The sequence below is a fragment of the Prionailurus viverrinus genome, chromosome D3, assembly GCF_022837055.1.
Source record: "Prionailurus viverrinus isolate Anna chromosome D3, UM_Priviv_1.0, whole genome shotgun sequence".
In the NCBI taxonomy this organism is placed as follows: Eukaryota; Metazoa; Chordata; class Mammalia; order Carnivora; family Felidae; genus Prionailurus; species Prionailurus viverrinus.
Genome location: NC_062572.1, coordinates 93,473,755 through 93,501,676, shown reverse-complemented (window position 1 = coordinate 93,501,676; position 27,922 = coordinate 93,473,755). Strand labels below are relative to the sequence as shown.

Here is a 27,922-nt window from a genome sequence, read left to right as displayed (position 1 = left end):
ACCCTGGGCTTGTGGCCCGTGAGTCAGCAACCCCAGCTCACGGGCGCTGCTCGTAACCGGGAAAAGTGCAAACCAGGTGAACGGTCACCGGCAATGGTGGCCTTCGTGGCAATGGCTCAGGTCGGGGCCGTGCTCTGGCCGCAGAGGTAGGTCAGGCCGCGCCGGGCACCATGCAGAGGCTCTTCTAAAGGAGCACAGGAAAGGCCGGCCGCCCCTGCCAGGGGTGGTGGGGCAGGGGGAGATGTGGCGGGGAGGGGAGAGCAGGCCCTCCCGCTGTGCTTGTCAGGGTCCTTTGCAGGGGCGTCTATGCGAGCCTTCCCGACTGACTGCAAAGAACAGAAGCTAAACCATATCTACTCTATGCCCTTAAAATCTTAAAGTCAAAAAGAATGTGCACTCTGGTGCTGCCGTTAGGGCCCCAGGAAGGAGCAGAGGGGAGGTCTCTGCCCGGCCTCCCACCAAGGCTGCCCTGCCTGGCTTCCAGGAGGCCAGAGTTGGAATTCAAGAAAGTCAGGTTTGGCATCCATCCTTTCCTGCAACCCAGACAGCCACTGGGCCGGCTTCCGGAGCGCAGGCCGTGATGTGTAGCTGATTTATTTTATCCGAGGTGATATGCAATTTCCTTTGTGTGAAAATCTATCCCCTGGAACAAGAGAATGCTTGCAAGCCCGGGCAGAGAAAACAGGCCGGAATCCAGAATCCTTTGCAGAAAACCCACCCTGAGCTAATTATCTTGCCACAAAGTTTACAAGAAGAAAAATGTATTACGACTAGCTTGTTGATAGAACACTGCATCTTTTTTTTTTTAATGTTTATTTATTTTTATTTTTGAGAGAGACAGAGCACGAGCGGGGGAGGAGCAGAGAGAGAGGGGGACACGGAATCCGCAGCAGGCTCCGGGCCCTGAGCTGTCAGCACAGCCCGATGCGGGGCTCGAACTCACTAGCCATGAGATCACGACCTGAGCTGAAGTCAGATGCTTAACCCACTGAGCCCCCCAGGCACCCAGGTGAAACACTGCATCTTAAGAAAGGGTGTTGTCCGTTTTGTTTTGTTCCCAGGATGCAGACACGAGCACAGGAGAATCTAGCAAGAGGAGGAACCCCCACTACCTTTCCCGGGAGGCCTCGGAAGACAGTGACGTGTTCGGTAGGTGACACGGAACTTGTAGATGTGGCTTCGTGTGACATCTGTGTGCACGTGCACTCATTGAGGGATGGTTTTAATTTTATCGTTACATGAGTAATCCATGGCTCTGTTCTCAGTATTAAAACTGCAGACCCCTAGAAACGTGGAGGTAAGTCCCCTTCATTAGCCACCTGCTGTCTCTTCTCCCCAACAACGTGACCGCCCTGGGGGCCCGTCCCCTTCGGGTTCTTGTGTTGTGTGCCTGTCTGTACACAGAGGCCAGAGACGTCCCACGTGTATCCTCACTATACAATATTTCTCTCATCATCTGTTGGACCAATTGGGGGTGGAAAACCTAATGGTGAAAAATATCTAGCAGGGAAGTGAAACGGTCCCAAAGCCCAGATAGTTCAACCACAAGGAATGACTCAGGAGGCGTTGGAAAATAACCGTTTTCTATAAAAGTGTACATTTTGTGGAGCCCAGCTGACACACGTCGCCGTTATATACATTGTTCATTTCCATTGCTGTGCCCACCCCCCCCCCCCCGAGAATAAACGAGTTCTCATCTGATTTTACATGGAAAAAACTCCCCTTTCCCATGTGACCACGGTGATGCCCCCAAGATCACACGGCCAAGCAGATCTGCCCAGGGGCCTTACTGTGTTCTCTTCTCCAAGAATTCCCAAAGAGGTGGGGACAAGGGGGCAGCAGGGGACCGGCCAGGACCCTGAGGGCGCAGGGTAGAGGGGAGGGGAGGAGAGCGGTTTTCTGGCTACAGAAGTAAGCGCCCCCTGCACCTGCTCATCGTGGTGCTCCCGGCCGACAGCCTCTCGCCACGTTCCCTGGCCTGGCCGCTGCTTACTTACGGAAAGGGCTTCTTTGTCGTTTGATTCTCGGGCAGGAAAAGCCACCCCAATTTTTTTGTTCCTGATTTGCTTGTTCTTTTTCAAAAATCCCTTCTGTTCCTGTGATCCTGCCCTGAGTAAGCGCTCATGATTACACAAGTCCCACGGCCCATTTGCTCGGTGTCTTAAACTGTAATGAAAACCGGCACAACCCAGAGGCCCAGAGACGGAAAACCAGGAAGATTCGTTTAACGGAAACCAGTCAGATACTGCCACAGGAATCAATACCCGCCTGGTTGCACGTGTTGCGCGTCGATTTTCACGGGAATTGGGCGGAGGGGCATAGTCCGCTGCCTTCCAGGTGGGGTCTCCAGGCCTTAGAGGCCGCTCTCGAGCGAGGCGCCCCCCACAGGTGTTCTGAATGCAGAGGGAAGGCAGTCTGCAGATTTGAAGGGAATGTCCGAGCGTCGACGATTTCGAGAATAAGTCCGTCTCTGAACCTCTAACACAAAGGTTTCTCTCGACTCTCTCTCTCCTCCTGTATTCCAACTGCATATGTATATACACACGTAAAAGAAAATGACAGAGTAAAAATGTCCAAATTTAAGCTTTCTATATGATAAGAATACCTTTTAGAATGATTTGGCTAAGCTTACTTGTTTTTATTTTTTAAAGCTTATTTACTTATTTTTGAGAGAGACAGAGTGGTGGGGGGAGGGGCAGAGAGAGGGAGGGAGAGACAGAATTCCGAGCAGGCTCCACGCTGTCAGCACAGAACCCAACATGGGGCTCGAAACCACGAACTGTGAGATCATCACCTGAGCCAACACCAAGAGTCGGACCCCCAAGTGAGCCACCCAGGCGCCCCGAAGCTTACTTATCTTTAAAGCAACCACCACCTTCCTCATTGTTCCCCTGGTTGTTTTCAGAACAGTGGTCCCAGAGGGAGGGTTTGGACAGTGGTCCCAGAGGGACACCTTGGACAATGGCTGCCTACAGTTGACGGTGAAAACCAGCAGAGATGCTGCCGTTTCAGTCATGTGACAAACTTAGATTTGTCTCCCGGTGGGAAGAATAATGACACAGGCCCCCTCCGCCTCTTGTGTTTACCGTGACTTCTGGGGCCTAGAGCCCTGGAGACGCTTACGGATGTGGGGTCGACAGCCACCCTCACGTGGTCAGGAAGCAGCTCCCGAATCATCACCTCGGCACGTGCGGCTCACACCGGACCCAGGCCGAGTCACCGCAGAGGGAAGCGCGGGGAGCCCGCCCTCTGACCTTGAGTAAGGACGGCCCAGGGGCCTGCTGGCTCCCACTGTTCTGTGCTCAGCAAGCCTGAAGACGCAGACAAGGCGGCCCCGCAGAGCGGCTGGGCCCCTGCTTTTGACTTACGAGAGTCTCCCACCCGTAACCCGTCCTAGCGCTTTCCTGAAATGCAAAGGAACCCCAGGCTGGAGGGGCAGAGTGACAGGGAAAAGAGAAGCAAACGTGATCTTGGCTCCCGGTCTTGACTGTATAATCTCAGGAAATACATATGAGAACTCATTCTAAATTACAAAGTGTTCAGGGCACCCGGAAAGCGTCCGACTTCGGCTCAGGCCATGATCTCACGGTTTGTGAGTTCAAGCCCCACCTCAGGCTCTGTGCTGACAGCTCAGAGCCTGGAGCCTCTTCAGAGTCTGTGTCTCCCTCTCTCTGCCCCTCCCCCACTTGCTCACGTGTGCTCTCTCTCTCTCTCTCTGTCTCAAAAATAAATAAGCATTAAAAAAAATTTTAAATGAATTACAAAGTGTTGTACAAATGTCACTCCAAATGAAATCGGCAGCCGTCTCCCACTTTTCCTGGCTGGAAAGTACGATAAAATAGTGCAGAAGTTTCCCAAGTACGATAAAAAGCCATGCTTTAGCGATGCTCTGTGAGCCCTGAGTCAGCGGCATCCGTTTAGCGGTAATCTCCAGGCTCCTAATGATCGTGTTGTCCGCGTGTCAGAAGAATGGTCCTTATCCCTGACCTGACACGCTCCTGCAGGATGTACTCAAGGTCTCTGTGAATGTCAGGACAAAAGACTGTCGTGCCGTGGCCGGTAGGAGCCCCGCGTGGAGGACGGGACTAGAGGGGCCGAGAGAGGTTTACGCTGACCGTGGTGCAGGTGCCCTAAGCTGCCGGCCTGCACGCCACACACTCAGAATCACCAAGGGCACAGTTAGCCCCCACCTCTGGGAAGGCCACGGCTGGTCATCTACACAGCGATGCACCAAAGATTTGTATTGACTTTTCCATTTCAAGGGAAAATCCGAATGAAGGATTGCTGTTGACCTAAGTAAATAACTCATCAGAGCACACGTATAAATCCCTTTCTGTAGTGTTTTTTTATGACAGTGTGTGGTTATACTTCAGGACTGTTTGCCTAGTTACCCGAAGAGGAAGGAAACACGGTAGCCTAGGGAACCCTGTGTTGTCTGAGCTTTGGGGAACCAGGTTGTTTTGTGGTAGGCCTGTTTTTGAGCTTTTTTTGAACCACACACCCACACGTGTCATACGTGGTCCTTGTCATCTGAAGCCCAGTCAGCAAGGAACACGTACCTCCACCCCTCCCTCCAGAGTTCACCAGTCCCAGGACTGAAACACGGGCTGGAACAATGCAGTTGCCACGAGCAGACGCCTTGGGTCTCCCTCAGTTATAGTGACAAAGGAGCAAAATCCCCAAAAGAGGGCACCCCTGCTCTTCCCAGACAACCGTGGTTCCTTCCGGACGCGACCCGCATCTCAAAAGTCCAAGCAGAAGCGATGCGGCCCCAGCACGTCAGGGAGATGCGGGCGCACCTGTGCAGCGTGTCGGGGTCCCGAGAACATCGCCTGCAGGACCCCTCGCGTGGCTGAGTGTGGACCCCTGTGCAGACCCACCAGCACCTTGGTGCTCAAATGATGGAGATACAATGAGCCATGTTTAGGGCGAAGCCAAAAAGTAGTCCTACTAGAAACACTGAAGTGTATACACGTTTCTGAAGTATAGATACGTGTGTGTGTATATGTGTATCTTCATGCTACAAAGCTTGAGTTGGCTCACGCACCAGGCAACAATACAATATAAAAAGCGCAGAGTGGAGGTCGACTAAAGTAAGACCATGGGTCTGCCCTACAGCAGTTGCTCATAGCTGGACTTCTCATTGAACCCGGAGATTCCCAGATGCCCAAATGGAAAGTGAGACCCAGTCCGTTTGTTTTTTTTTAATTTCTCCCGTTAACGTGGGAGGAAATGCGGCCGCACCACCTGTTAGCTGTGCGATCTCTGCCCGTGTGCTCATCTTGTGTCTTGGTTCCCCCCCAGGCAGGCAGGGGGGACAGCAGACGTGCCCGTAGCTTAGGAACCAGCTGGGGAACGTGCACGTGTCTGACGCTCCCGTCTGCCACCGGGACCGTCAGCCCTACCGGCAGAACCAAGGCTCCTTGCCTTCCTCAAAGGATGCGCAGCTCTGTTGAGCCAGCTGTAAGAATTTCCCTCCTGTTTAAGTTGTTGTCTCAGATAACCCTGTGGTCGTCAACAACCCTGGGGTTCTTGTCCGGCGAATGCACTGGTTAGTTGCGCAGGCAAATTGAAATAAACTGGGTAACGAGCTTCCTCGTGCCCGGGCGCTCGGCGTGATGCACGCGTCCTCCTGGTGACCTTGCCTTGTGGGTCTCCCGCGTGGCCCCCTCACATGCCTCCAGGGACCCGGGCGGGGTGGGGGTGTCCCTCCTGGTGGGAAGTGTCCATAAGAGCAGGACCAGGAGGAGCAACGCTGTGCCGCAGACAGAAAGATACGTTCCCTGAGTGCTTTCACGTAGCGTTAAAACAATCGTTGCTTTTTGTGGTTTCCAAGGCCTTTCCATGAGCAAAGCTTTTTGAGATGCTTTGTCGAGGAATCTTTGCGTTGAATCGATCCTGATTCGTAGATTAAGCTACAAAACTAGTAGGTTGTGGTCCTTACTGATAGAGGGTTCTGGGTCAGCTCAGTAATAGCTCTGTGTCTTCCTGGGGACCCCTCATTAACTGTCTGTCTGGGGCGGTCCTCGGTGCCCTCCGAGAACGGCTGTTGCACCACCCACTCTTGGAACGCCGGCTGCTGGCTTTTGTTGCTACCTGTGGCTCCGTGGCTGCCTGAGCCCTCTTATTCTTGTGCACCAGGGACAGAATCAGTCCTGAGTGTGTCTTTGGGGGCAGATATAAACCGTAGAGTCAAAACCACGTGTCGAGAACTTGAGGGAACATTGGAAATCGCCTTGTCTGACCCCTCGTTGTAGAGACGAGGGCCTGACTGCCAGGACGGTTAGAGGCTCAAAGGCCACAAAGGTTAGTGGCTCCTGGCCCTGCTCTGAGCCCCACGGAGGGCACAATGGCTTAGCCCCGGGGGGGCCAGGGAGAACAGAGGCCACTTCCGTTTCTATTTGACAGATACGTCAAAAACAGTGAGACAACGTAATACGTATTAGTCTGTGCGTTTCGGTGACCGTGATGGTACTTGTGTCTCTTAGACCCGTGGACACCTGTGAAGATTTGCTGCGTCCTGGCAGCTCCCAGGCCGCCCCTTGCCCGCCTCCCCAGCAAAGTCAATTCCCCGCTCCCCGAGCTTACCTATTTCCAGCCATGATGCCCTCCCGGGCGCTGGGGAGTGGGGCAGAGCGCAGAGGCACCCGCAGTGACTGTGGGCGCTCAGGCCCCCTGGGACGTCTGCTTCTACTCGCCAGCCCCCAGCCCCAGCTGCTGGACACATGGCTTGGCCACGTATCTAGGACTCTGGCCCGCAGACCTCTGGGCAGGACCCGCAGCCTCAGGCGCCTGCTGACGCCCTAACGGCCGAGCCCTGGGCTGTCGTGACGAGTCCAGGGCGTCCAAGAGGAGCCACGCTGGGTGGAGCTCACCAGGGAGGACCGCCACCCGGCGTCTCCACCAGGGTGCAGCTGCCCCCGAGTGTCTGGCCTCCCTAACGAAATGCATCACGCCTTCGATAGTCGGTATGCCGTGTGACCCTTGGGTGGGCAGTGTTTACACTTAGGTGGGTGGAGGTGTGTGCACTGTCTTCCCGGAGACAGGGACTCCTGAGGAAGGTAGTGGGCGAGCAGGACGGAATGGAGGCCCGTGCCTGGTGACCTCGCACCAGTTCTGGCCGGACTCTGGGCCTCCCTGTCCTCTGCCGCTCGGACAGCAGTGTGGCCGGTGCGCCTCTGCTGACAGCGCCCGGCTCTAACGCCCCCAGGACCCTCACAGGCTTGTCTAGCTCCCGCCTGTCTGTCACTGCGGTCCAAGCCACCGTCGGCACTCACCCGGGTGGTTCTGGGAGCCCCACCTGGCTCCTGCTTCCAGCCAGGCCCCGCCCTCACGCCCCTCCCTGTTCAGAGCCTGCCACCCTCCTCACAGTCTGTGGCTCCCAGTGGGCCCGGGGGCCTCCGGCTGCACCTCCTGCACGGCCCTGCCTCCCTCACCCATCCACTCTCTGCTCCTGAGCGTGGGGCCTTTGCACAGGCTGTGCCCTCCCTCTGTGTCCTCCTTCCCCAGACATCTGGAGGCAAGCTTCCCACCTTCCAGTCTGCACCCCCACGTCCCCTGCAGAGCAAGGACTCCTCTGACCCTCGTACTGAGAAGACCGCTGCATTGGGACCCTGCAGACACCAAAATCTCAGAGCTCCGTGACACGGCTTTACCATGTCACAGCCCGGCAAGGTCAGGCAGCTGTCCTCTCAACAGCGACTCAGAGGCCCTGGCTGCTTCCCCTGGGGCCTGGGGACCCGGGGGGTGGCTAATCGTCAGGGAGACAGGGTTCATCCCTTCCGCCGACACTCCCCGGGCCAGAAGGAGTCACGCAGCCCCGGCACACAAGCCAGTCGTGGCCCCGTCTGGCCGGGACAGGGGGACACTGCCCCCTGCTGTCTGGGGTTGGGCTCACCACGCCCGCGTGTGTTGTCGGCCTCCCCGCCACCTGTGGAAGGTGAGTCCATGTGGCGGACGCAGGGGTGTCCGTGTCCTCGCGGAGGGCCAGCCCCGTGTGGCTGAGTCCTCACCTGGCGATAACGCAGTGATCCGAGGGACACTGCCCCAGCCCGCTGCCCCCTCTTCCGCAAACTGCTCTGTTCCAAGATCAGGCCACCCGACTGCACGTCCTCAACCTGAGCTTTGCCCTCGCGAGAAGCTCGCCTCGTGTGTATAAGCGTCGGGCGTCAGAACACGCGTGTGCATGTGTGCATGTGTGTTATGCATCAGAACATGCATGTGCGTGTGTGTGTGCATAAGCGCCACACGTCAACACGCGTGTGCGCGTGCATGTGCGTTGGCCACTTGCATGCACACTCGTGTGCACACATGTGCTTCACTGACAAAGTTATCTGTGAAACTCGGGGAGTGGCTTTGGTCCTTTGACACTGGCAGATGCCAAGACTGCCTTCATCCCAGTGTTTTCATGAGGACGGGTCCACAGACGCAGTTTGTAGTTTTGGGGCTTGCTGGTCAACCTGTTCTTTTTTTTTTTTTTTTTTTTCCAACGTTTATTTATTTTGGGACAGACAGAGACAGAGCATGAACAGGGGAGGGGCAGAGAGAGAGGGAGACACAGAATCGGAAACAGGGTCCAGGCTCTGAGCCATCAGCCCAGAGCCCGACGCGGGGCTCGAACTCACGGACCGCGAGACCGTGACCTGGCTGAAGTCGGACGCTTAACCGACTGCGCCACCCAGGTGCCCCAACCTGTTCTGAAGAAATTCCGCATGATGGTGAAACCCTGGCCACGCGGCCCCTGAGGGGAGCGGCTGCCCCCAGCTGAGCAGCTCGGTCCCACCTTCTGGTGCACGCCGCCCCGAGGATGCCCCCGGTGACAGCAAGGAGCCCCTGCAGACAAGGGTGTGGGGCACCGAGCGGGGCATCTCCTCGCGGTCATGGCAGGCCCTGCTGTCCTCGCCACTGACCTGCCCCAGCAGAGGCCAGTGTTGGCGGCTTCTTCACGGCCTTCTACGTTGGGAGACAGAACCCGTGTTTCACCTTCTAAAGAGAGCTGAGGGAGGGTTCTCCAAAGCAGGCCCGGGCTAGCACACGTTCCCAACACCTCCCCCAGCGTCTCCGCTGGTGAGGTCAGGTGAGGAAGGAGGGGGTACTGGGTCCAGAAGGAGGCTGGGAGGTGGCCGCGAGCGTCGCAAGGTCCAAGCCCAGGCCACGCTGCACCCGTGGAGGCTCGCTGCAGAAGGAACGACTCTCGGGAGCACCGCGAGCTTGCTGGGTGTCCGGAGTCGCAGAGGCCTGATGGTGGCTGCCCTGTGCACTTGCCCCCACTGTCGTGGCCTTCGCCATAAAATGGGCGGCTAAGAGTCACTCGAGGCCATCAGAGCCACAATAGGACAACTGAAAGACTTCCAGAACAAAGAGGGAACACAGACCTTACAAAGGCACAAATAGCATCTGCGATGGGCTGTGGCCAGTGGACAGCACCGTGTCCCAGCCTGAGACCCGGGGACTCAGAATCCTCCGGGCCTCTGTCTATGGATCCCTTCATCTGACCCGCTGCTGTGCTCGTGGGTCTCAGGCCCCCAGTTTGAAAGCACCTGCGGGTGGCTCCCCCAGTAAAAGTTACATTTCTCGCTTCCTCCGCACACCCAGCCCAGACTCACTCGCGGGGTGAACTGAGGAGCTGCCGTGCGGCTGTGGACCGTGTTCTCCTGACGCCTCGGCCGCCAGGAACGCGTCCAGGGGGCCCGGGGACCAGCCCGCGGGCAGAGCAGTGCTCACGCCCCCTCTGCCCGCCGTGGGAGGGACCTGCGTGTTTCTACAGTGAATCCTCTCCGGGGGGAGCCTGCCCGCGTCCTCACTTCCGCCGAGAGTGTTACCCTGGATGGTTTTTAACTGAAGGAAGGAAGTCTTTAAAAGGAAAGCAAAACACCATGCTACGCCCCAGTTTAGCGGCACTGCGGGCCAGACACGGGGCCTCACAGCTGTCCTTCCCCAGCACACGGACTGACCCCTCTCCTGTCCACACCACTGGCGACTGAGTCGTGCTCTGCAGGTGCATTCTGACTGGTTCTGCCCTCAGAGCTGTGATGTGTCACTTCCTAGGAAGCTGTCCGTGGTCCTTATGCCTCCCTGTCCCTCCCGCACACGCGGGCCCAGTGGCCACAGCCTCCTAGCTCACAGCAACTGACGGGTGAAAGTCGGGTCCTTGCTTCACCCAGACTTCCTGCTGTGTGGAATGTCACCAGGCTCCAGATCCAAAGAAACAGTCCCACGTCTGTGTGATAGGGGACAGCTGTGATGATGGTGACAGGCGGGCTTCTAATCTAGACGATGAACACAGCACGGTGCCAGCAAATTTGATGTTCTCGTTCGGGGGGTCAGAGGCAGCTGGAGACGCCCGTGTTCGGGGGGTCAGAGACGGCTGGAGACACATCATGTCGCCAGCAGGTGAAATCCAGGTAAACGGATGCAGTTCGTGCACATTCTAACTGGAATGTTTCATTAGGTAGACTTTGTGTATCCGGGCCGTTTTTATTTCAGGACTTTCCAGATTATATAAAATGTGTACAGGAAGGGACCGCTACCTTCCTCCCTGTCTCTCTAACGCCGGGGCAGGGGGGGTGGGTCTTACCTCTGCCTCTAGCTGAAACTTTTGTATTTCAGTGACTTCAAAAAATGACGTCTTACTGTTCAGTTTCTTTTTCTCGGAGTCTTTCTTAAGAACCAAAGACACCATGAGCACGTGTTGTAACCAGTGGTCCTGTAACCGGAATGTGACCCTTCGTCACTATGGCGTGCCACACGTGGAGGGACGAGGGGATGGGGCACTTGCCTCCAAACGGCAACACTCTGTAAGGTCCTCACAACGCTCGGTCCTCGGATTCCGGGTCATCTCGGGGCCTCAGGACAAGATTTGTCCATCATTCTGCCGGCCTGTGTGGCACCTGCCACAGCGGAGTGGAATCTGTGCTCACGCTCGCCCACGCGTGCGCTGACACGCTCACACTCGCCCACGCGTGCAGAGACACGCTCACCCTTACACGTCCTCGCACACGTGCACAGACACGCACTCACACGTGCATGGACACACGTGCTCACCCTCACACGCACGGTAAGGGGGTCTCCCGCGACCCCAAGCTGGGTCAGAGGCCCGAGGGTGGAGGTACGCCTGTCTGCAGGCACGGGGGCAGCCGTGTGGACCGCGAGGCTCCGCGCACAAAGAGCGAGCGCCGCTCCAGCTGTGTGGTGGAGTGTGCTGACAGAGGGCTTCCTGGGGGCCTCCCTGTAGGCGGTGGCTTGCCTGGACCGATGACTAAAGGGCTTCGGTAGGATCAGGAAGCCTGTGCTCTCAGGGCTGCTTCGCGGAGCACGGTAGTCGCCGGGGCTGTTTTTCTTGGGAACAGAGGGGCAGGATGTTTATCCCGCAGGACTTGGGGGGTCCCTTGGGCATTTCCCTCCTGAGCAGCGGGTTGTGGTTCCGGCTTTTCCAGTACGTAGGAATCGGCCTCATCCTTCAGGGGATGCTGTCTGGTCCCCTGAGCCATTCTTGCTCTCACTGTCATTCCAACTGAGTTAGAGAAATAAAGGCCTGAGATCCTGTGGGGGGTGGGGAGCCAGCTGGGGGGGAGGGGGCCACAGGAGGACAAAGAGAAAGTGTGGACACCTTGGCCCTCGGGCAGGGCGGGAGCCCCAGGGGCGGAGACGTCAGGATCACGGTCGTGTCTTCTGCACACGCTCCTTGGATTCCAGGAAATGTTCTTTCCAAGTTTGCGTGCCCGGGACGATCGGAGGCGGGCTGGTGCGCTCAGAGATGTGCCTTGGAAGTACTGTACGAACCGGTATGAGTCCTTCAAAGGCTGTCGTTTCTAAGCCATTCACAGAACTTGCGCTCGGCAGCGGCCACGCGGTGTGTGTAGAGCTGGGGCCCCGTCATCGAGCGCACGGTGACTCGGTAGCTGGCGGCCGGCTCCCACAAAGCTCACGAAGGGGGAAATACACAGCTTGACATTTAAAGTATAAATAGAACTCCATCTTCGCATTTCAGAACCCTAGTTTATCTTCGAAAACGGTAACAGACTATGTGAGTCTTCAAGTCCTTACTTTTGCAACCACGTCTGTCCTCGGCCAGATCCACGAGCCAGAAGGGGAGGGCTCACTGCCAGATCGTCCCGATGAGTCAGCAGCTCCCAGGTTTCCAGACACTTCCGTGGAGCCGCGGTGCTCCGGGGACAGGCAGCTTCTCGGAGTCAAGAGAGGACAAGAATGCGGGAATGGAATTGTTCGCAGAAAGCGTGTGGCTTCTGTCATTGCTGCCGTCACCGGGTTCAGGGCCTCGGCGGTGACAACGTCCGCACTCCGAGAAACCTGAAACGGTGCCTGTGCCTGTGGCTGCAGGGGTGGGCTTCCCGCGGGGAGTCGAGGGTCATCAGGGGGCACCCAGTGGTGAGCACGTAGCACACCTGCGTGTGAGCAGAGACCGTGGTCGGTCGGGGCGGGGCTGGACAGCAGCGCTCCCCGTTCCCTGCACACCTGAGGCCTGGCTTCCCAAAGTGAGGATGTTCAAACCACCGGGCATCACGTCCAGGTCCCCCTGGAGCTCCCCACGTGGCTTGGACCCTACACTTGCAGGAACTTCAAAGACAGAAAATAGAACAACGTTTTCTTTGCTCAGATTTAAACGGGGGCCGGGCTACGACGCTCTCACCACACGGCCCATATCGCCTACTGCATCCCGCAAAGGTTGTCTTCTTATTTGAAATAGGAATCACCTGTCCCACCGATCTTTATCGTGCAACGCTTTCGCCCCAGGCCGCGTCTGAGTGCAGGGGTACAGCACTGAACAAAACAGCCGGGACCCTGCCCGCCTGGAGATTGCTTTTGAATGGGGTTCAAATCCCGCCTCTTGCTTAATAAGTGCGTGTTTTCTGTTTTGACCTCGTTGGGCCTCGCTGTTGACATCGGTAAAACAGAGCCTATAATAGCGGCAATTTGGGGGGAGTGAAGTCAGTAACGGGCCTGACACGTCAACCTCGTAAGGATGACATTTACTTTTCCTACCTTCCCCCCCCATATGGGCCATCCTGGCGCCTCTTTGTTCCACAGCCACCTTCTCAGCCGGGGGTCCGGTCCCTGCCTGTGTCATCCTCAGGGGACAGCACCCCTGAACGCTAAGGGTACTAGCCATTGGGACCACTTCTCGTCTGCTTCTTGTTGAGTGCGTGAGCCCCGGGAGGGGATTTGAGCAGGAGTGTGCTTCCCAGTGGAGACAAAGCCAGAGAAACACCTGTTACACTGAGATCTTTGATTCTCAGCCCACAGCATCCTTCTTACCGGCATGGCGGTCCTGTGCGGAGGCCACAGTACAGAAGATCGTTACATTTCTATCTCTGCAATGGTTTTCAGTAATCCTGTGATTGTAAGTTTTGCTCAGAACCTGCTCCTGACGAGTAATAGATCTAATTATTTTATTGCACAGATACATCATCATCAGTGCGCTCGCCGGCATTAGGAATTAAATACTCAACATGGTTTGGCTTCTTTCAATTGCGTGGAAAATCTGAACGCATCCCCTTTTTTGTTCTGGTGTCTCTTCTGTTTTGTTGAAAAGTTGTAGTAAAGCAACGCGAGCGAAGTGACCTCCGTCATCGCTTTCATTGTTCTCGGCTTTATTGAGATGCGATTTCTAGCCCATCAAGTTCACGGAGATGGGCAGTCCTCACCATCACCGAATCCAGAAGCTTCTCGTCCCAGAGACCACACGCACCGATGACGGTCCTCCGCCCCCTCTGCCACCTCCAGTCCCCGAACCGCTAATCCACATTCTGTCTGTGGATCTGCACACTTCTGTCATTTCGCTCAGCGCTTTGCAGGTCTGTCCACGTGGCGGGGTGTCTCGGGCTTCGCTCCTTGGGGACGGCCCCTGTGCTGCCGGTCCCTCCCGGCTGGTGGGTGTGTGGGCTGCCTCTTCATCCTGCCTAGTATGAGCCCCGCTGCTGTTTACGGCCTCGGTGGTCAGAGGCGTTTGCTGGCTCGGGCGGACGCCTACCCGCCGTGGCTTTATTTTGTTTGCAAGCCGAGCTCCAGAGGGCAGGCTGTCTGCCTCTGCTTCCGTGTGGATGTCTGCCATTTGCATTTGGGTGTTTGTCGAACACCGTCCACCGCCCCCTGGAAAAGTGCATTTTCGTGTCTGATTCGCTCAATCCATGAAGATGTCCGGTGCACAGGCAGCGCAGGGATAGAGAGACCCTAGATATTTCTTCTCCAGCCTCCGCGAACTGTTGTGGTCACTGGGCGATCACTTTCCAGTGTAACTTCTCTAAGCCGACACTTCCCTGGACTAAAAGCCCGCCGCTCACATCTTCCAAGATGGGTGCCTCTTCCCGCACCCAAGGAACAGGATGTGGAGTGAGCAGGTGGAGGTGGTGCGAGCAGGGGGAGGTGATGGGGGAGGCGGTGTGAGCGGGGGGGAGGCGGCGGGAGCAGGGGGAGGTGGTGTGAGCAGATGGAGGTGGTGGGATCAGGGGGAGGCGGTGTGAGCAGGGGGAGGCGGTGCGAGCAGGGGGAGGCGGTGCGAGCAGGGGGGGAGGCGGTGTGAGGGGGGGGAGGCGGCGGGAGCAGGGGGAGGTGGAGGGAGTGGGGGGAGGCGGCGCGAGCAGGGGGGGAGGCGGTGTGAGCAGGGAGAAGCGGTGCGAGCAGGGGGAGGCGGTGGGAGCAGGGGGAGGTGATGGGGGAGGCAGTGTGAGCAGGGGGAGGCGGTGTGAGCAGGGGGAGGCGGTGTGAGCAGGGGGGAGGCGGTGTGAGCGGGGGGGTGAGGCGGTGAGAGTGGGGGGCGGTGGCGGGAGCGGGGGGGAGGTGGGAGCAGGGAGAGGTGGTGGGAGCAGGGGGGAGGTGGTGGGAGCAGATGGAGGTGGTGGAATCAGGGGGAGGCAGTGTGAGCAGGGGGAGGAGGTGTGAGCAGGAAGAGGCACTGGGAGCAGGGGGAGGCGGTGTGAGCAGGGGGAGGCGGCGTGAGCAGGGGGAGGCGGTGTGAGCGGGGGGGTGAGGCGGTGGGAGTGGGGGGCGGTGGCGGGAGCGGGGGGGAGGTGGGAGCAGGGAGAGGTGGTGGGAGCAGGGGGGAGGTGGTGTGAGCAGATGGAGGTGGTGGAATCAGGGGGAGGCAGTGTGAGCAGGGGGAGGAGGTGTGAGCAGGAAGAGGCACTGGGATCAGGGGGAGGCGGTGCGAGCAGGGGGAGGCGGCGTGAGCAGGGGGAGGCGGTGTGAGCAGGGAGAGGCGGTGTGAGCAGGGGGAGGCGGTGTGAGCAGGGGGGGAGGCGGCGGGAGCAGGGGGAGGCAGTGGGAGCAAGGGGGAGGTGGTGTGAGATCCCGGCTCTGCCCGTTCAGGTGTGAGTGGCATCTGTGAAAACGGTATTTTAGGCAGATGTGGATGGCTCAGCTTTGACGTGTTCTGCCTTTGTTGTCCCTCGACTCTGGGACCTCGTGAAAGCAGAGGGAGAACGTAGCCCCCTCACGTGACAGCGCGACCATTGCTCAGTCCGTTACAAGACGCACGATATTCATGGAGATCAAAAGCTTCGCATCCTGTAAACCACTTTCTGGTGAGGACTTTTCATGCACTGCATTTGAACTCGTGTGGACATACAGGCCGAGGTGACTCTGCAACCCACCCCTGCTGTGCTGTGAGGGACGCTGGCCTTGGGTGATGACAGCGAGCAGTGACACCCGCTCAGTGCCCGGGGGCCTGCACAGCCACCTGGCAGGTTACATCACACAGCTGTGGCTCAGATACTCAGGGACCAGGAACCGGACCCCAGAATTCACCCAAGACTGGTGGAAATGAGCACACTGTCCCTGTGATCAAAAGTTTGAATGTCACTGTTTGGTTCAAGGGGACTGATTCCCCGTAGAGACCTTTGTAACACACACCCACGTTAGAGCATAGATACGAGCTTACTTCCATGCGGTGGAAACGCTGACTTTCTGCTTATAATTTCCTTTCAGAATGACCAACCTGGTCAAGGTTCATGGAACAAAACATCAGAGTAAATTACCATAAGCACCCCCGTGGCTAATTTAGAATTTTCATACATAAATCTTCAAAAGTACTTAGGGGAGTTTTGCTGTTTCTTCAGTTGGACACCCTATGACATCGGATGGTATCTGACGATAGGATCATGATAAACGGTCTTGAGATGGTTCCCCAAAAAGAAAATAAACCCAAAAAAAAGCGTATTCGTGTGCCCTTTACTGAAACAACGTATATCTAAGAAGAGTTAAAGCAGCAGGTGAGCTGAAGAGGGCTCACCTGAGGCCCTCTGTGTAAATGGTATCTTGGAATGTCTTTTTCTCCCCGTGTATCTGGCCGGACATGGCTGTTTCTTAATCTGAATAACCATGTCTGAGTTTTTTAAAGCATTTCCCTGAACGTTTCTCAACCTGAAGAGTTTTCAAATTATTTTTATCCTTAAACACCAGCAGCAGCTAACACGGGCTGGTACCAGGCTGGCACCGTGTCGGCACTTTCTCAGTGCTGGACGCTGCTTGTGAAAAGCAGACATTGTTGAAGAACCCCCGTCTCCGCGGTGCCAGACATTTGACGGCATTGTTCCTTGGCTCCCAGGGACAGAAAGTGCTGCTGAACAGATCTGCAACTGTCCCCAAGAAGAGACCTAAAAATAACTCTCTCATTTACTAAAATGTAAATGTATCGATTATTTGTTGACACTGAGAGCCGTGGGTGATGCCGTCTTGTTTCTGACCCGTCCTGGGTAAGGCGTGACCAACGTATTCTCTGAATAGCATTCATGTTTCGAGGTGCGACGTCAAGCTTGAAATTGTTTCCGCTGAGAGAAGGGAGGCCGGTCAAAACAGGTAAATCACGGACCCCTGTTTCCTCTTCGACCGGTCACAACACATGCCCCCCGTAAGGCGGTCTGGTGCCAGCGTCCGATCTTCTTGGAAGACCAAGGACACAGTTTCTGGAACCTATGTCTTTGGCTGAAAGCATGAGAAAGCTTGCCACTTTCCATGCACCTGCTCTCTGCTCCCTTCAATCCGGAACACCCACAGCTATGCAGTCAGCAAGCAAAAGTTCCAAAAAGATCTTAGAGGCTGTAGACGCTGGCAGCAACTTCCATTTCGTCGTGAATGGTGCTTCTTCACGTCCACACCGGAGAGCTCCAAGTTTGGCTTCTGTTGTGCTGTGATTCATAGTAATGGCGCAGCTCTGACCTGGTTTCCAATAGATAAACTCCGCTGCAGTCCTCACTTGCGTTTTCTACAGGCCTTTTATCGGTAATTTTTCCAAAATAAGCAGTCGTGTGCCATCTGATGAGTTAGCGAACAAACTTCAGGATTGTAAAGGAAGGAAGGGGTGCCTGGGGGGCTCAGTCGGTTGAGCGTCTGACTCTTCATTTCAGCTCAGGTCGTGATCATGGGATCCCATGGGATTATGGGATTTCAGCTCAGGTCACGGGATCGAGCCCTGTGTCGGGTTCCAAGCTGAGCGAGGAGCCTATTTAAGATTCTCTGTCTCCCTCTCTCTCTGCCCTCCTCTCTCTCTCTCCCCCCTCTCTCTCTCTTTCTCTCTAAATTAAAATCTAAAGAATTTTTAAGATAATGAATCATAAAATAATCATTAATTTTACTCATTACGTTAAAACCAAATGCATTTTTATCACCGCCTTATGGGTCAAGCCACAACACTTCCACAGCGCAAAGAACACCTTCCCATGCGTTCTGACACTGAGTGCAAAAAAAGAGTTACGTAGATTCTTGGACTCTGGGGCTCACAGTTTGCTGACTTCTCCTGAAGTTGTGTGATGTGTAACTGTCCGTTTTGTATCCTATGAAGGCCACATGGCTAATTAGTCCTGTTCTTAGAGCTGAAAATTAGATTATAGATGACAGGGGTCAATAAGCTTTCTCTGTAAAGGGGCAGGCAGTAAATGTTTTAGGCCAGATGGTCCCTTTGGCGCTTACTCAACTCTGTTTTTGGAGCATGGAAGTGAACACAGATGCTTTTGTCAGTAAATGAGCAAGGCTGCGTTCCAATAAAACTTTATTTATGGACACCGACATTTGAATTTTATATACTTTCCATGTGTCACGAAATACTATTTTTTTCTTTTTAAACTAAGAAAGTAAGAAAAAAATTGTCGGCTTGTAAGCTGTACAAGAACAGGAGACGGGCCAGATTTGGCCGTGGGTGTAGTTTGCCGACAACTTTTGCATCACCGATGATGCGAATGGCCCGCTAACCAGTAAAGTCGTGTTGATTTCTGCTCAGTTCAGAATAGGAATGAAGCACTGTGCCTATAGCCAGTCAGAACATTTCCTGTGCTTGAAAAACGGTCCACGAAGTAACTGACGAAGGATTCCTTCATTAAGCAAGTGCTGTATGCACACGTGCTGGTGTGCATGTGTCCGTGCACACAGCCGCACAGAGACCGCGTGGATGCATGCACCCATGCATGGCAGCACTCCCTTCCAGGCCCTTCCAGGCCTTTCCGGGCCCTGTGGAGGTGGGACTACAGGGAGACTGAACAGAGACGTCACACATCCGGGACGGTACGTCCGTCTAATTCCCAGGACTCGTTACGAAGCAGCGTGAAAAACCACACGATATGGTAGCAGAAAACCCGGGTTGGCATTTCTCCTCGCTGGGTAAGACCGCCCAAGCATGACTGCGTCACGTGTAAAATTGGGGCGGTGACGTACGTTCTTTGTGGAGATGTGTCCGAGCGTCCGTAACCCCCAGGTCCCCTTGTGCCGGTTCTCTGAGAGGCTGCTGCATGCTTCGGAGCTGTTGGTCCCGAACCTGCCCTCCGTGCTGTGACGTGTTCTCACACTCTTGTCCTTTGAGCCACTGCTGTTCCCGTTTCCTTTCATCTAAGATTTCTGACACCAGCTCTTAATTCCCATGCGGATCGATTAATCCTTCAGCGGATCGATCTATTGGGTGATTCACTGAACGGCCTCCTGCCAGTAGTAACTGGGCTAAATTATTGGCCCTGGTACGGACCGAAGCCGTCGTGCGCGGGGAGGGTTTTTAAACATTTAATTTGCTCGCCGTCTTCAAGGGGGATTATCGATCACCTTACTACTCCCTGCTGTGGCTTCGAGTTTGTGTGGAAATACCCTCCAAGTGCAACAGTGTTTTATTTCAGAATCGTGTCTTTCTGTAATTGGTTCCCATGCCCTGACTCAGGGGGTCAGTTGGATGGACCCCTCCCGTCCCCCTGCACCCCGCCTGGGGCCACGTCCCCTCTGTCACCAGCACGTGCTCCATGCCTGCCCTCACCAAGCATCAGCGTGCCCTCCGGAACCTGGTGTGCACGGAGCAGCCTCCCCCCACCGCCGAAAGGCCATCCACCCCTCAGGAAACAGACGGTCCCCCAGTGAAGGTGAGGAACCTCCCCACAGTCACAGAGCCGGTCTGTGCAGCCTCCCCCCAGAGGGTCTGTTCTTTACTAATTTCTGCATCCCTCCTGGAGAGCCCACCGGCATCCGCTCCCCCATCCCGCTCACTGACCCTCAGCCGGCACTGTTGGGAGCAGCCCTCCAGCGGTCTCTCTGTGCCTCTGGCCAGTCTCTCCGGAAGCTGGACACACTCCTGACAACAGGGCATCACTGGAGAAGGATATCCGAGGGCTTGGTCAGCCAGTGCTCAGAAACAGGAGGCCTGATGTGGAGCGAGCCTCCCTGGTCTGTCAGTTTGTCCCAAGAGATAACGTCCCTATTCTGCCCGCTGGATCAGCAGGCAGTCGGATGGACGGGAGGGTGCGGGCTGCTCGGGACCCGAGGGCAGGCCGGGCGGAGGGCAGGGGTCGGCTGCCAGAGCCGGATGGCCTGAGCCTCCTCCTGGGACCCAGGGAGAGCGTTTAGAAGTAGGGAAAGAAAGCTGGAAGGAAGATGGTCGCACAGGCCCCAAGGTCAGCGAGGCCTGCAGGACAGACAGCTTCTGCCCGAGAAGGTGGCGTCCCCCGACGGGAGAGGGGCCCCCGTGGGTTCCTGAGGGTGCCCGAGAATGCACATACGCAGGGGCCTGAGCGGAGGGTGGGCGCTGGGAGGGCGTGGGAGACCGGAAGGAGCCGGTAGAGCCGGTGTGGCCAGGATCGGTTCTCCAGGCACCCCCACACTAGGAAGGGAAACAGACCTGTGTTCAAGTCACAGCATTGGCTTTCCAGCAAAAGTCCTTTAGCGGCATGGTGGCGTCAACGTGACCCGGCACACCCAATCTCCCCAGCACACGTGTGCCCATGCACACACACGCACGCACACATGTACACTCGTACACACGCTCACATGCATGCACATGCACGTGTACACATGTGCACACATGTGTGCATTTACAGGCACACGAGCACATATACGCATGCACATGCCTACACGTGCCCATAACGCACACATGCATGTATATTCATGCACACATACACACATGCATACTGTTACATGCACACATACATGCACTTACATGCGCACATACATACGCTTACACGTACACATGTGTGCATGCACTTACATGTGCGCACAAATGCACGGGCATGCACACATGCACGCACACATGTACACTCACACGGTTACATGTATGTACATGTATGTGTGCACGTGCGTGCGTGTGTGCACTTACATGCACATATACACATACACACATGTACACATACACACACCCACATGTGCACACAATGCACGTATGCACATATATGCATGCACGCGCATGCACACACATGCACACATGCATAGTCTTACATGCACACATGCACTTACATGTACACATATGTGTGCATGCACTTACATGCACACACTCACATGTGTGCACAAATGCATAGGCATGCACACACATGCATGCACACACACAAGAGGAGCAGAGGAATCAGGTGCAGCAGAAAGGCACTGTCACCAAGCTCCGCACAATGCGCACACCGTTACAGGTGTTGCGTGTCCCTCCCTGCCCCCCACCTTCTCCCAGCAGGTGACTGTCTTTCCCACAATCCTACAGAGAGGAAGTCTGAGGCAGCGCCCAGATGGTACCTGCTCCAAAGGCTCCTTACAGTAAGAAGTCACCTTCCCTCCGACCTTCTTTGACCGCTGCACACGGCACTGGGAGACTCTGACAGCAAAGGGACCCCCCTGCCCCCCTACAGTCGTCCTGCCACGTGCCCTCTGAGAAGAGACCCCCCTTTGCTTTTGCAGCATTTGCTTCCCTTCTCAATAGTCACTGTGGCGGGGGCTGCGTGCAGACTCAGCCTCGTTCCTGGTGCACGATGGCCACCTCCAGCAAAGGCCATGCACTTGGCTTTCCCAACACCGCCCCCATGGGTGCCCCTCACACACGTTTGCTGTAAATGCGTGAGCATACACGCAGGGGGGTCAAGGTGTGGGGCGCGTGTTTGAGCTTTCCTCTGTGGTACTTCTCCCCACAAAGGAAGCAAGCACCTGTTCACATCTCCCGGCCCCCGGGGAGGACTGGGAGTGGGGGGTGGGGGGGGCCTGACTGCCCCGAGCCAGGACGAGGGCTTCTCGACTTGTGACGTGCCCCGGACGGGGCTCCCGGCCCCCGAGAGACCCTGAGTCGCCCCTGGATCTCCATCTCAAGCCTGTGCCGAGTTGGCCGTCTTGAGGGTGCGCTGGGCAGCCTGGGGTGGCCCCGTGGCTGGTGGGGCAGGTGGCAGCCTGAGCTCTGGGCGTGGAGCGCCTGCCCACGACATTTCCAGCCCAGCTGCTCTGTGCGGAGTTTCAGGGTGTGATAACGCACATCAGATGACATTGTGATTTTCACACAAGTCAGCCGTGAGGTCACAGATCCGGCTGGGAGATCTCAGACCTGCCCAGAATTGCAACAGGGACAAGGGCTGAACGGGGTCAAAGTGAAGGAAGTGACCTGAGCACAGGTTGGGGCCAGCAGGAAGGGCTCGGACCGCGGGCTGCTACTTTGCGGCTGTTGACAGTCGTGACCCAGGGCCAGACGACTTCTCCCGAGGAAAGGTTACTATCCTGGCTGAAGGCGTCAGCACAGAGCTGGAACGTGATGCCCGCTGAGCTCTGGAAAGCCGCTGTTGAACTTGTGTTTGGGCTAACGGTAAACCAAGACGGTTTAAAGGTGATGTTTAAGGTGCATGATGCTGTTTTCGTGTTCTGAGGATGTTTCCACTTTTCTTTACTGTTTGCTGCACTGACTGTAGCTCGTCGAAGCCTGGAGTCTTATTACCTTCTTGTTTGTTTTCTGAGGCCAAATTTTGGAGAGAAGGAGAAGTACGGAAAGCTGGAAGGGATTGGCCCGGCACTTCCTCCTGCGGTTCCCGTTCATGTATTGAAGTGTTTGCACTTTAAAATCGCTGTAGGAATCTAAGCGCGAGGCGTGGGGCCCGCTTCCAGAATGGGCAGATCTGCGTCAGCCAGGCTGGCGTTGGGACCACAGCACAGGTCGGTGTTGAAAGCTCCCCGACGTTCCCTGGGGGAGAGGACAACACCCATGTTCGTGAGTGAAACCCACCCTGCCCTAAAGGCGGTTCATCAGTGGTGACACAGGTCCTGGGCCACTCGGGGGAGACTGTGGGGAAGGTGGCACCGACACCCGCCACCTCAGTGGCCCTGGAGCCCAGGGGATGCCTCTAAAGGTGCCCTCACCGCGCCCTGAGCTTTCTGTTGACTTGGTCTGGGGGCGGGGCGTCCAGAGGCTCGGACGGAGGGGAGTGCGGCCCACATTGGGAGTGTACGTGACAGCCCCTCTGGGCAGTCGTGTTGATTCGGTGGATGCCCACCCCTCCGCCCGCCCGAGGCTTCCCGCTCTGCAGGTGCCCCGTGATCAGAATCCCTGTGGAGCTTTCTCAACACGCAGACCGGGGGCCCGCCCGGCTTCTGGTCAGCAGGCCTGGCACAAGCCAGAGAATCTGCACTTCTGGCAAGTTCCCAGGCGATGCCGACGCTGCCTGGAAGCTGTCCTGTCCCCCCCCTCCCCCCTCCCCACCCCCAGAGCTTTGCCATAAGCCGTGCTGATTCTTATCCCCTAAACTCCCGGATCTGCACTTTGCTCCAGCCCCCAAACGCTGACCCCAGCCCAGGCCTCCATCATCCCTGGCCTGGTTGACCCTTCAACCTCTCTGCTGTTCCCTGGCTCTGGCTTTTTTCCTCAGTGGAACCAGGAGGGCTTTCTGAAAACATACATCTGGTTATGTTGTGTCCCAGTTGAAAAGGCCTTTCTTTGGCATCTCATGCTCATAGAATAAAGAACAAAGCACATTACGTGACCTTCAACACCCAGCGCGCCCACACTCGGCCTGCTGGGACCACGTTCCCCTCCGTGTCCAGGCCCCTTTCCATCTCCAGCCCTGCTGTGTGGCTGACCCTTTCTCACCCCAGGCCACAGGGAAGCTAAGTTTCTCTGACCCCCAGGCCCTCCCACTGACGAGATCCTTTCTTTCGTGTAAAGCCCGTGTATTTATCTGTGAGGTTGTCCTATGAATTCTCGTCTCCTAATCTGCGAGCGCACGGGGACAGGAGCCCAGTTTCGTTCACCTCCGTCTGCTCCCCCAGCACACAGCAGACATGGATGCGTTTTCTGTTGCTGCATAACCAGTCACCACATTCTCAGCAGCTGAAAACACAACTTGTCCGTGACGTGCTGGGTTCTCTGCCCAGCACCACCCAGGGTGACGTCAAGGGGTCAACCAGGTCGGACCCTTATCTGGAGGCCCGGGGGGACATCCGGCTCCAGGCTCAAGCAGGTTGTTGGCAGAATCCAGTTCTGTGTGGTTGTTGGGATGAGATCCCCATTTTTTTGTTGGCTGTCTTCTGGGGTCGCCCTCAGCTCCTAGCGGCCAATCTCTGGACCCTGCACGTGGACCCTCTGTCTCTAAAGCCAGAGACGGTGCTTTCCACCTTTCGTTGCTTGATTGAGAGTCTCTCTAACCTCTGCCTCCACTGCCAGCTGAAGAAAACTCTGCCTTCAAAAGGCTCCTGTGGTTGGAGTAAACAGTCCCAGATAATCTCCCTTTTTCCATGTGACATAATATAATCACAAGGGATGCCTCATCATTTTTATAAGTTTTTTAGGATTATATAAGGGTGAGAATTATTGGGGGCAGTTCGAATTCTGCTAAACATAGGAATGAAATGAGTATTGGGGGGGATGTATACATGGATGGCTGGACAGATGGGTGGGTAATTGGATGCGTAGATGGATGGATGGCTAGTGGTGAGTGACTGGGTGGGTGGATGGGTACGTGGGTAGGTGGATGGGTGGTAGATGAATGGATGGGTGGGTGGGTGGATGGATGGGTGGGTGGATGGATGGATGGATGGATGGGTGGATGGATGGGTAGATGGATGGATGGGTGGATGGGTGGATGGATGGATGGATGGATGGATGGATGGATGGGTAGATGGATGGATGGATGGATGGATGGATGGGTGGATGGATGGTGGATGGGTGGATGGATGGATGGGTGGATGGATGGATGGATGGATGGGTGGATGGATTGTGGATGAGTGGTGGATGGATGGATGGGTGGGTGGATGGTGGATGGGTGGATGGATGGGTGGATGGGTGGATGGGTGGATGGATGGATGGGTGGATGGGTGGATGGGTGGGTGGATGGGTGGATGGATGGGTGGATGGGTGGATGGATTGTGGATGAGTGGTGGATGGATGCGTGGATGGATGGGTGGATGGATGGGTGGATGGGTGGATGGATGGATGGATGGGTGGGTGGATGGATGGATGGGTGGATGGATGGATGGATGGGTGGATGGATGGATAGATGGATGGGTGGATGGGTGAGTGACTGGGTGGGTGGATGGGTACGTGGGTAGGTGGATGGCGGATGGGTGGTGGGTGGACGGTGGATGGATGGATAGTTGGTATGTGGAAAACGTGTAGGCTCTTACTGCTGTATACAAGGTATCCCCAGACTAGTGTTTCAAATATCACACCAGCCACAGTAACAGAAGCCCTGACTGATGGGTACTCCGTCTGCACCAGGGCTAAGCCACTTTATTACGTGCCCCTCACGTACTTGTCCCAGCAGTCCCGTGAGGAACCCCAGTAATTCGCTCCATTCTGCAGCTGAGGCGCCAGGACGTGAACACATGGACTCACGTGCTCAAGGCCGCAGAGTCGGCGGTAGAACCAAAGTCCACTGGATTTGACCTCAGCGACCTTTGGTCTCACAGTCCCAAGTCAGTTTAACTCTGCCATGATTACCGAGCCCCACTGGGTACGAGACGTGGAGACAGGAGCACCTCTTTCAGCTTATTCACCCCCCGCTGGAGAGCAGCCCGTAGCGTTCCCGGGATGCCACCTGCTTGCGGGCGATCTCATCGCCTCTCCGGGCCTGTTCATTGCTGGTACCCAGTTTCACTGAGAATCGACAGAGGCTGCTCAGCGCACAGAACCCGTGTGGACATCGGGCTTTTGAAAAAAAAAATCCCGTATCTCTACACCAGCTGTGCCGGGGAAGCCGGCACCACGTTGTACGATGAGGAAACTCGGGCCCCACGAAGTGCAGACTCGCAGTGGAGCCCCGGCCCGACCCTCGCGGGCCGTTTGCTCTGCACTCGGGCTGCCTCTCCCGCGACCCCGTCCCTGCTGTGGGAGGGCTCCAGGGGTGAGCTATTTAGAGCACATAAAAACTATATGTTCTGGGCGCACAAAGGAGGCATTTGTGCGCGATGGGTGGGTTGATAAGATTCGTTTGTGGAAAAGTTTTAAAGACGTCTCTGCCAGTAGCCTGGCGGGCGGCCGCATGCCTCTCATAGATGCAGAATTTCTGCCACAGCACATCCACGGGCCACAACCATGGGCCTTTTTGTTTCCATCGCCCTCCCTGGTGACCCCGAGCACGGGGAGCCAAGGACAGAAGTATTCCACAAACAAGGAGGGTCCTCTCAGCCCTGGCCTACACTGGCACATTCCACGGCCCCACCCGCCCAAGGGCCCCGAGGGCTCCTCTGCGGAGAGGGGCTGGTCCGCTGGGACGGGGACACACAGGCACTCACAGCGCCCCTGTTCCTTAAAGCGGGTGGTCAGCCACGTTGTGGCAGCTTGAGGTCCTGTCCATGCCGGGCCTGTGGCGTGGCCTCAGAAGGCCGCCCCTCGCAGGAAGGGGGTCCCTCCTGCCTTCGTCTCCGGGATGGGAGTTGGGGGCTTGGTCACGAGCACCGGTTCCCAGGTCGCAGTCCGCACCACAGCACCTGCGGGCCTCTGTCTGCCACCAGTCCCTGGCCTTCTCGTGGGGGCTCTCTGTTTGAGTTTAACCAGAGCCCGGCGGAGCCACACGCTTGGTGGTCAGTACGGTCCTCTGCCCGCCCCCCCCCCCCGCCCCGCGATGGGAGGGGGCTGGTCCACACGCAGACTGGGCAGGATGCTTCTCCTGGGGCCTCCCACGTCAGGGACACACCTGCGTGCCCCGTGTCAACGTCACTTAGGAAGAGGGCACTTCCGGCTGGAGATGGAGGAGGGCACATTGCCCCTACCTCCAGAGCCCCACCCCCCATCTCAGCCTCTCAGGCCTTAGGCGAGGAAGCACGGGGTTCCCAGCGACTCCGTTCCCGGGAAGGCTGCCTGGCCCCGCTTGGAGGCGGGTAGGGGTGAGGTGGGGCAGCCAGGCCTGTACCTGTTATTCCCAGCATCTGCTTCCAAGCACCCGCCATGAAACATCGCGTGCCCTTCACACACACGCGGGTTTTATTTCTGCACTTGGCTGTAGAGGGTCTGAGGAGCTCTACGTTCGCCTCTCGGCTGTCAGAGTGCTCTTAGCTTCATGGGTCCTTGTTAGGGCTCCAAGGAGAGTCTGCCATCTGGACTCTCGCCGTGGGACCGTCTCCTGGTGGGACACCGCAGGGGGTCCCACACCTCCAGGCCCAGAGTGGCGAGGCAAAGAAAAAAAAAAATTTAAACAAGCAACAACAACCAAAACACCACCCTTACAGAAAAGCAACCTGGAGATTTTGTTCCGGTAATGACTGATTTCATACTTTGAGTGAAAATGCGACTGTAGCCCAGCCTCGGGTCTAAGCAAAGGGAACGGTGTCTGCCTCCTGGTTCTTTCCTGGAATCTGCGCTTGGGGGAATTGGAGCCCCAGGAGCTGGCATTCTGAGCGGTTATCGATGGGCTGGCTGGGAGAGGACGGGCGCGGGAGGCCTGAGGGGCCGGACAGGCAGGGCTCAGTCGGCGGGCGGACAGGCGTGCTCCCAGAGGCCGTGGGCTCATCTGCAAAGCTGCCTTCCCTAAAAGTCCCGAACAGAGAGATCCACACCGCCTGCCCCCAACAGAAGCGAATAGAGGATCAGAATTTAACAAGACCCGTGGAGGAGAGTTAATGGTGTCGCTTCAGTTCAAGCCCTGTGTTTCCAGACGGTTTTCCCCAGGCCGTATGAGGCAGGGCCACCTTCTATTGGTTGGGGCTCTTCTGCAAAGGCGCGAAGTATTAGGTAGCTTTTCCTGAGCCCCTTACAGCCGTCTCTGCATCTCAAGACCTTTTAGCCTAAGAAGTCCCTTGTGTGACTTCAGCTCACCCGCTCTGAAGGACGTTGAACTTGGCGTGTGAATTTGGGTGGGCATGCCCTTGCTTGCCTATGGCAACTCGTCCCAGGAAGAGAGGACCCGAAATCAGGTCGGTTGTGGTTCTCTAGATTGCACAGTGGCCTTAATAGTCTCAGGAATCTCTAACGTACCCGATGAGGAGAAGCTCTGGGGAAGAAAGTACAAGTTTAAAAAGCGTGAGTTTAAAAACAAGAAACCAAAGACCCAGTAACTGAAGATTTCCTTCATTGTGTGGATTCCATAATGATGGGCGTTAATCTGTCATGCTGCTGCTTTGAGCTAGGAATGAAGGACTAGCCTGGACAATTACCAGAAACAGGACACATTGGTGCATTTGGATATATGGACCTATGTGGGGATAATACTTCCCAAAGGGACCATGAGCTAGAAAACCAGATTGCAAATCACTTAGGAGAAAACCGTCCAGTGTACCAGGA

The 27,922-nt window shown here is 56.3% G+C and overlaps 1 protein-coding gene across 7 annotated transcripts in view; it reads left to right on the top strand.

The window, feature by feature from the left end:
- Positions 1-27,922, top strand: part of MBP (myelin basic protein) — a 117,422-nt gene that overhangs the window by 49,605 nt on the left and 39,895 nt on the right. For all 7 annotated transcript variants that reach the window (XR_007145660.1, XR_007145661.1, XR_007145659.1 and 4 more), the window contains exon 3: positions 1,062-1,149. Coding sequence is in view for 4 of the 7 variants with exons in the window: in XM_047826622.1 (XP_047682578.1) it covers positions 1,062-1,149 (88 nt within the window). In the remaining 3 variants the exon portion in view is untranslated. The remainder of the gene's footprint in view (positions 1-1,061; positions 1,150-27,922) is intronic.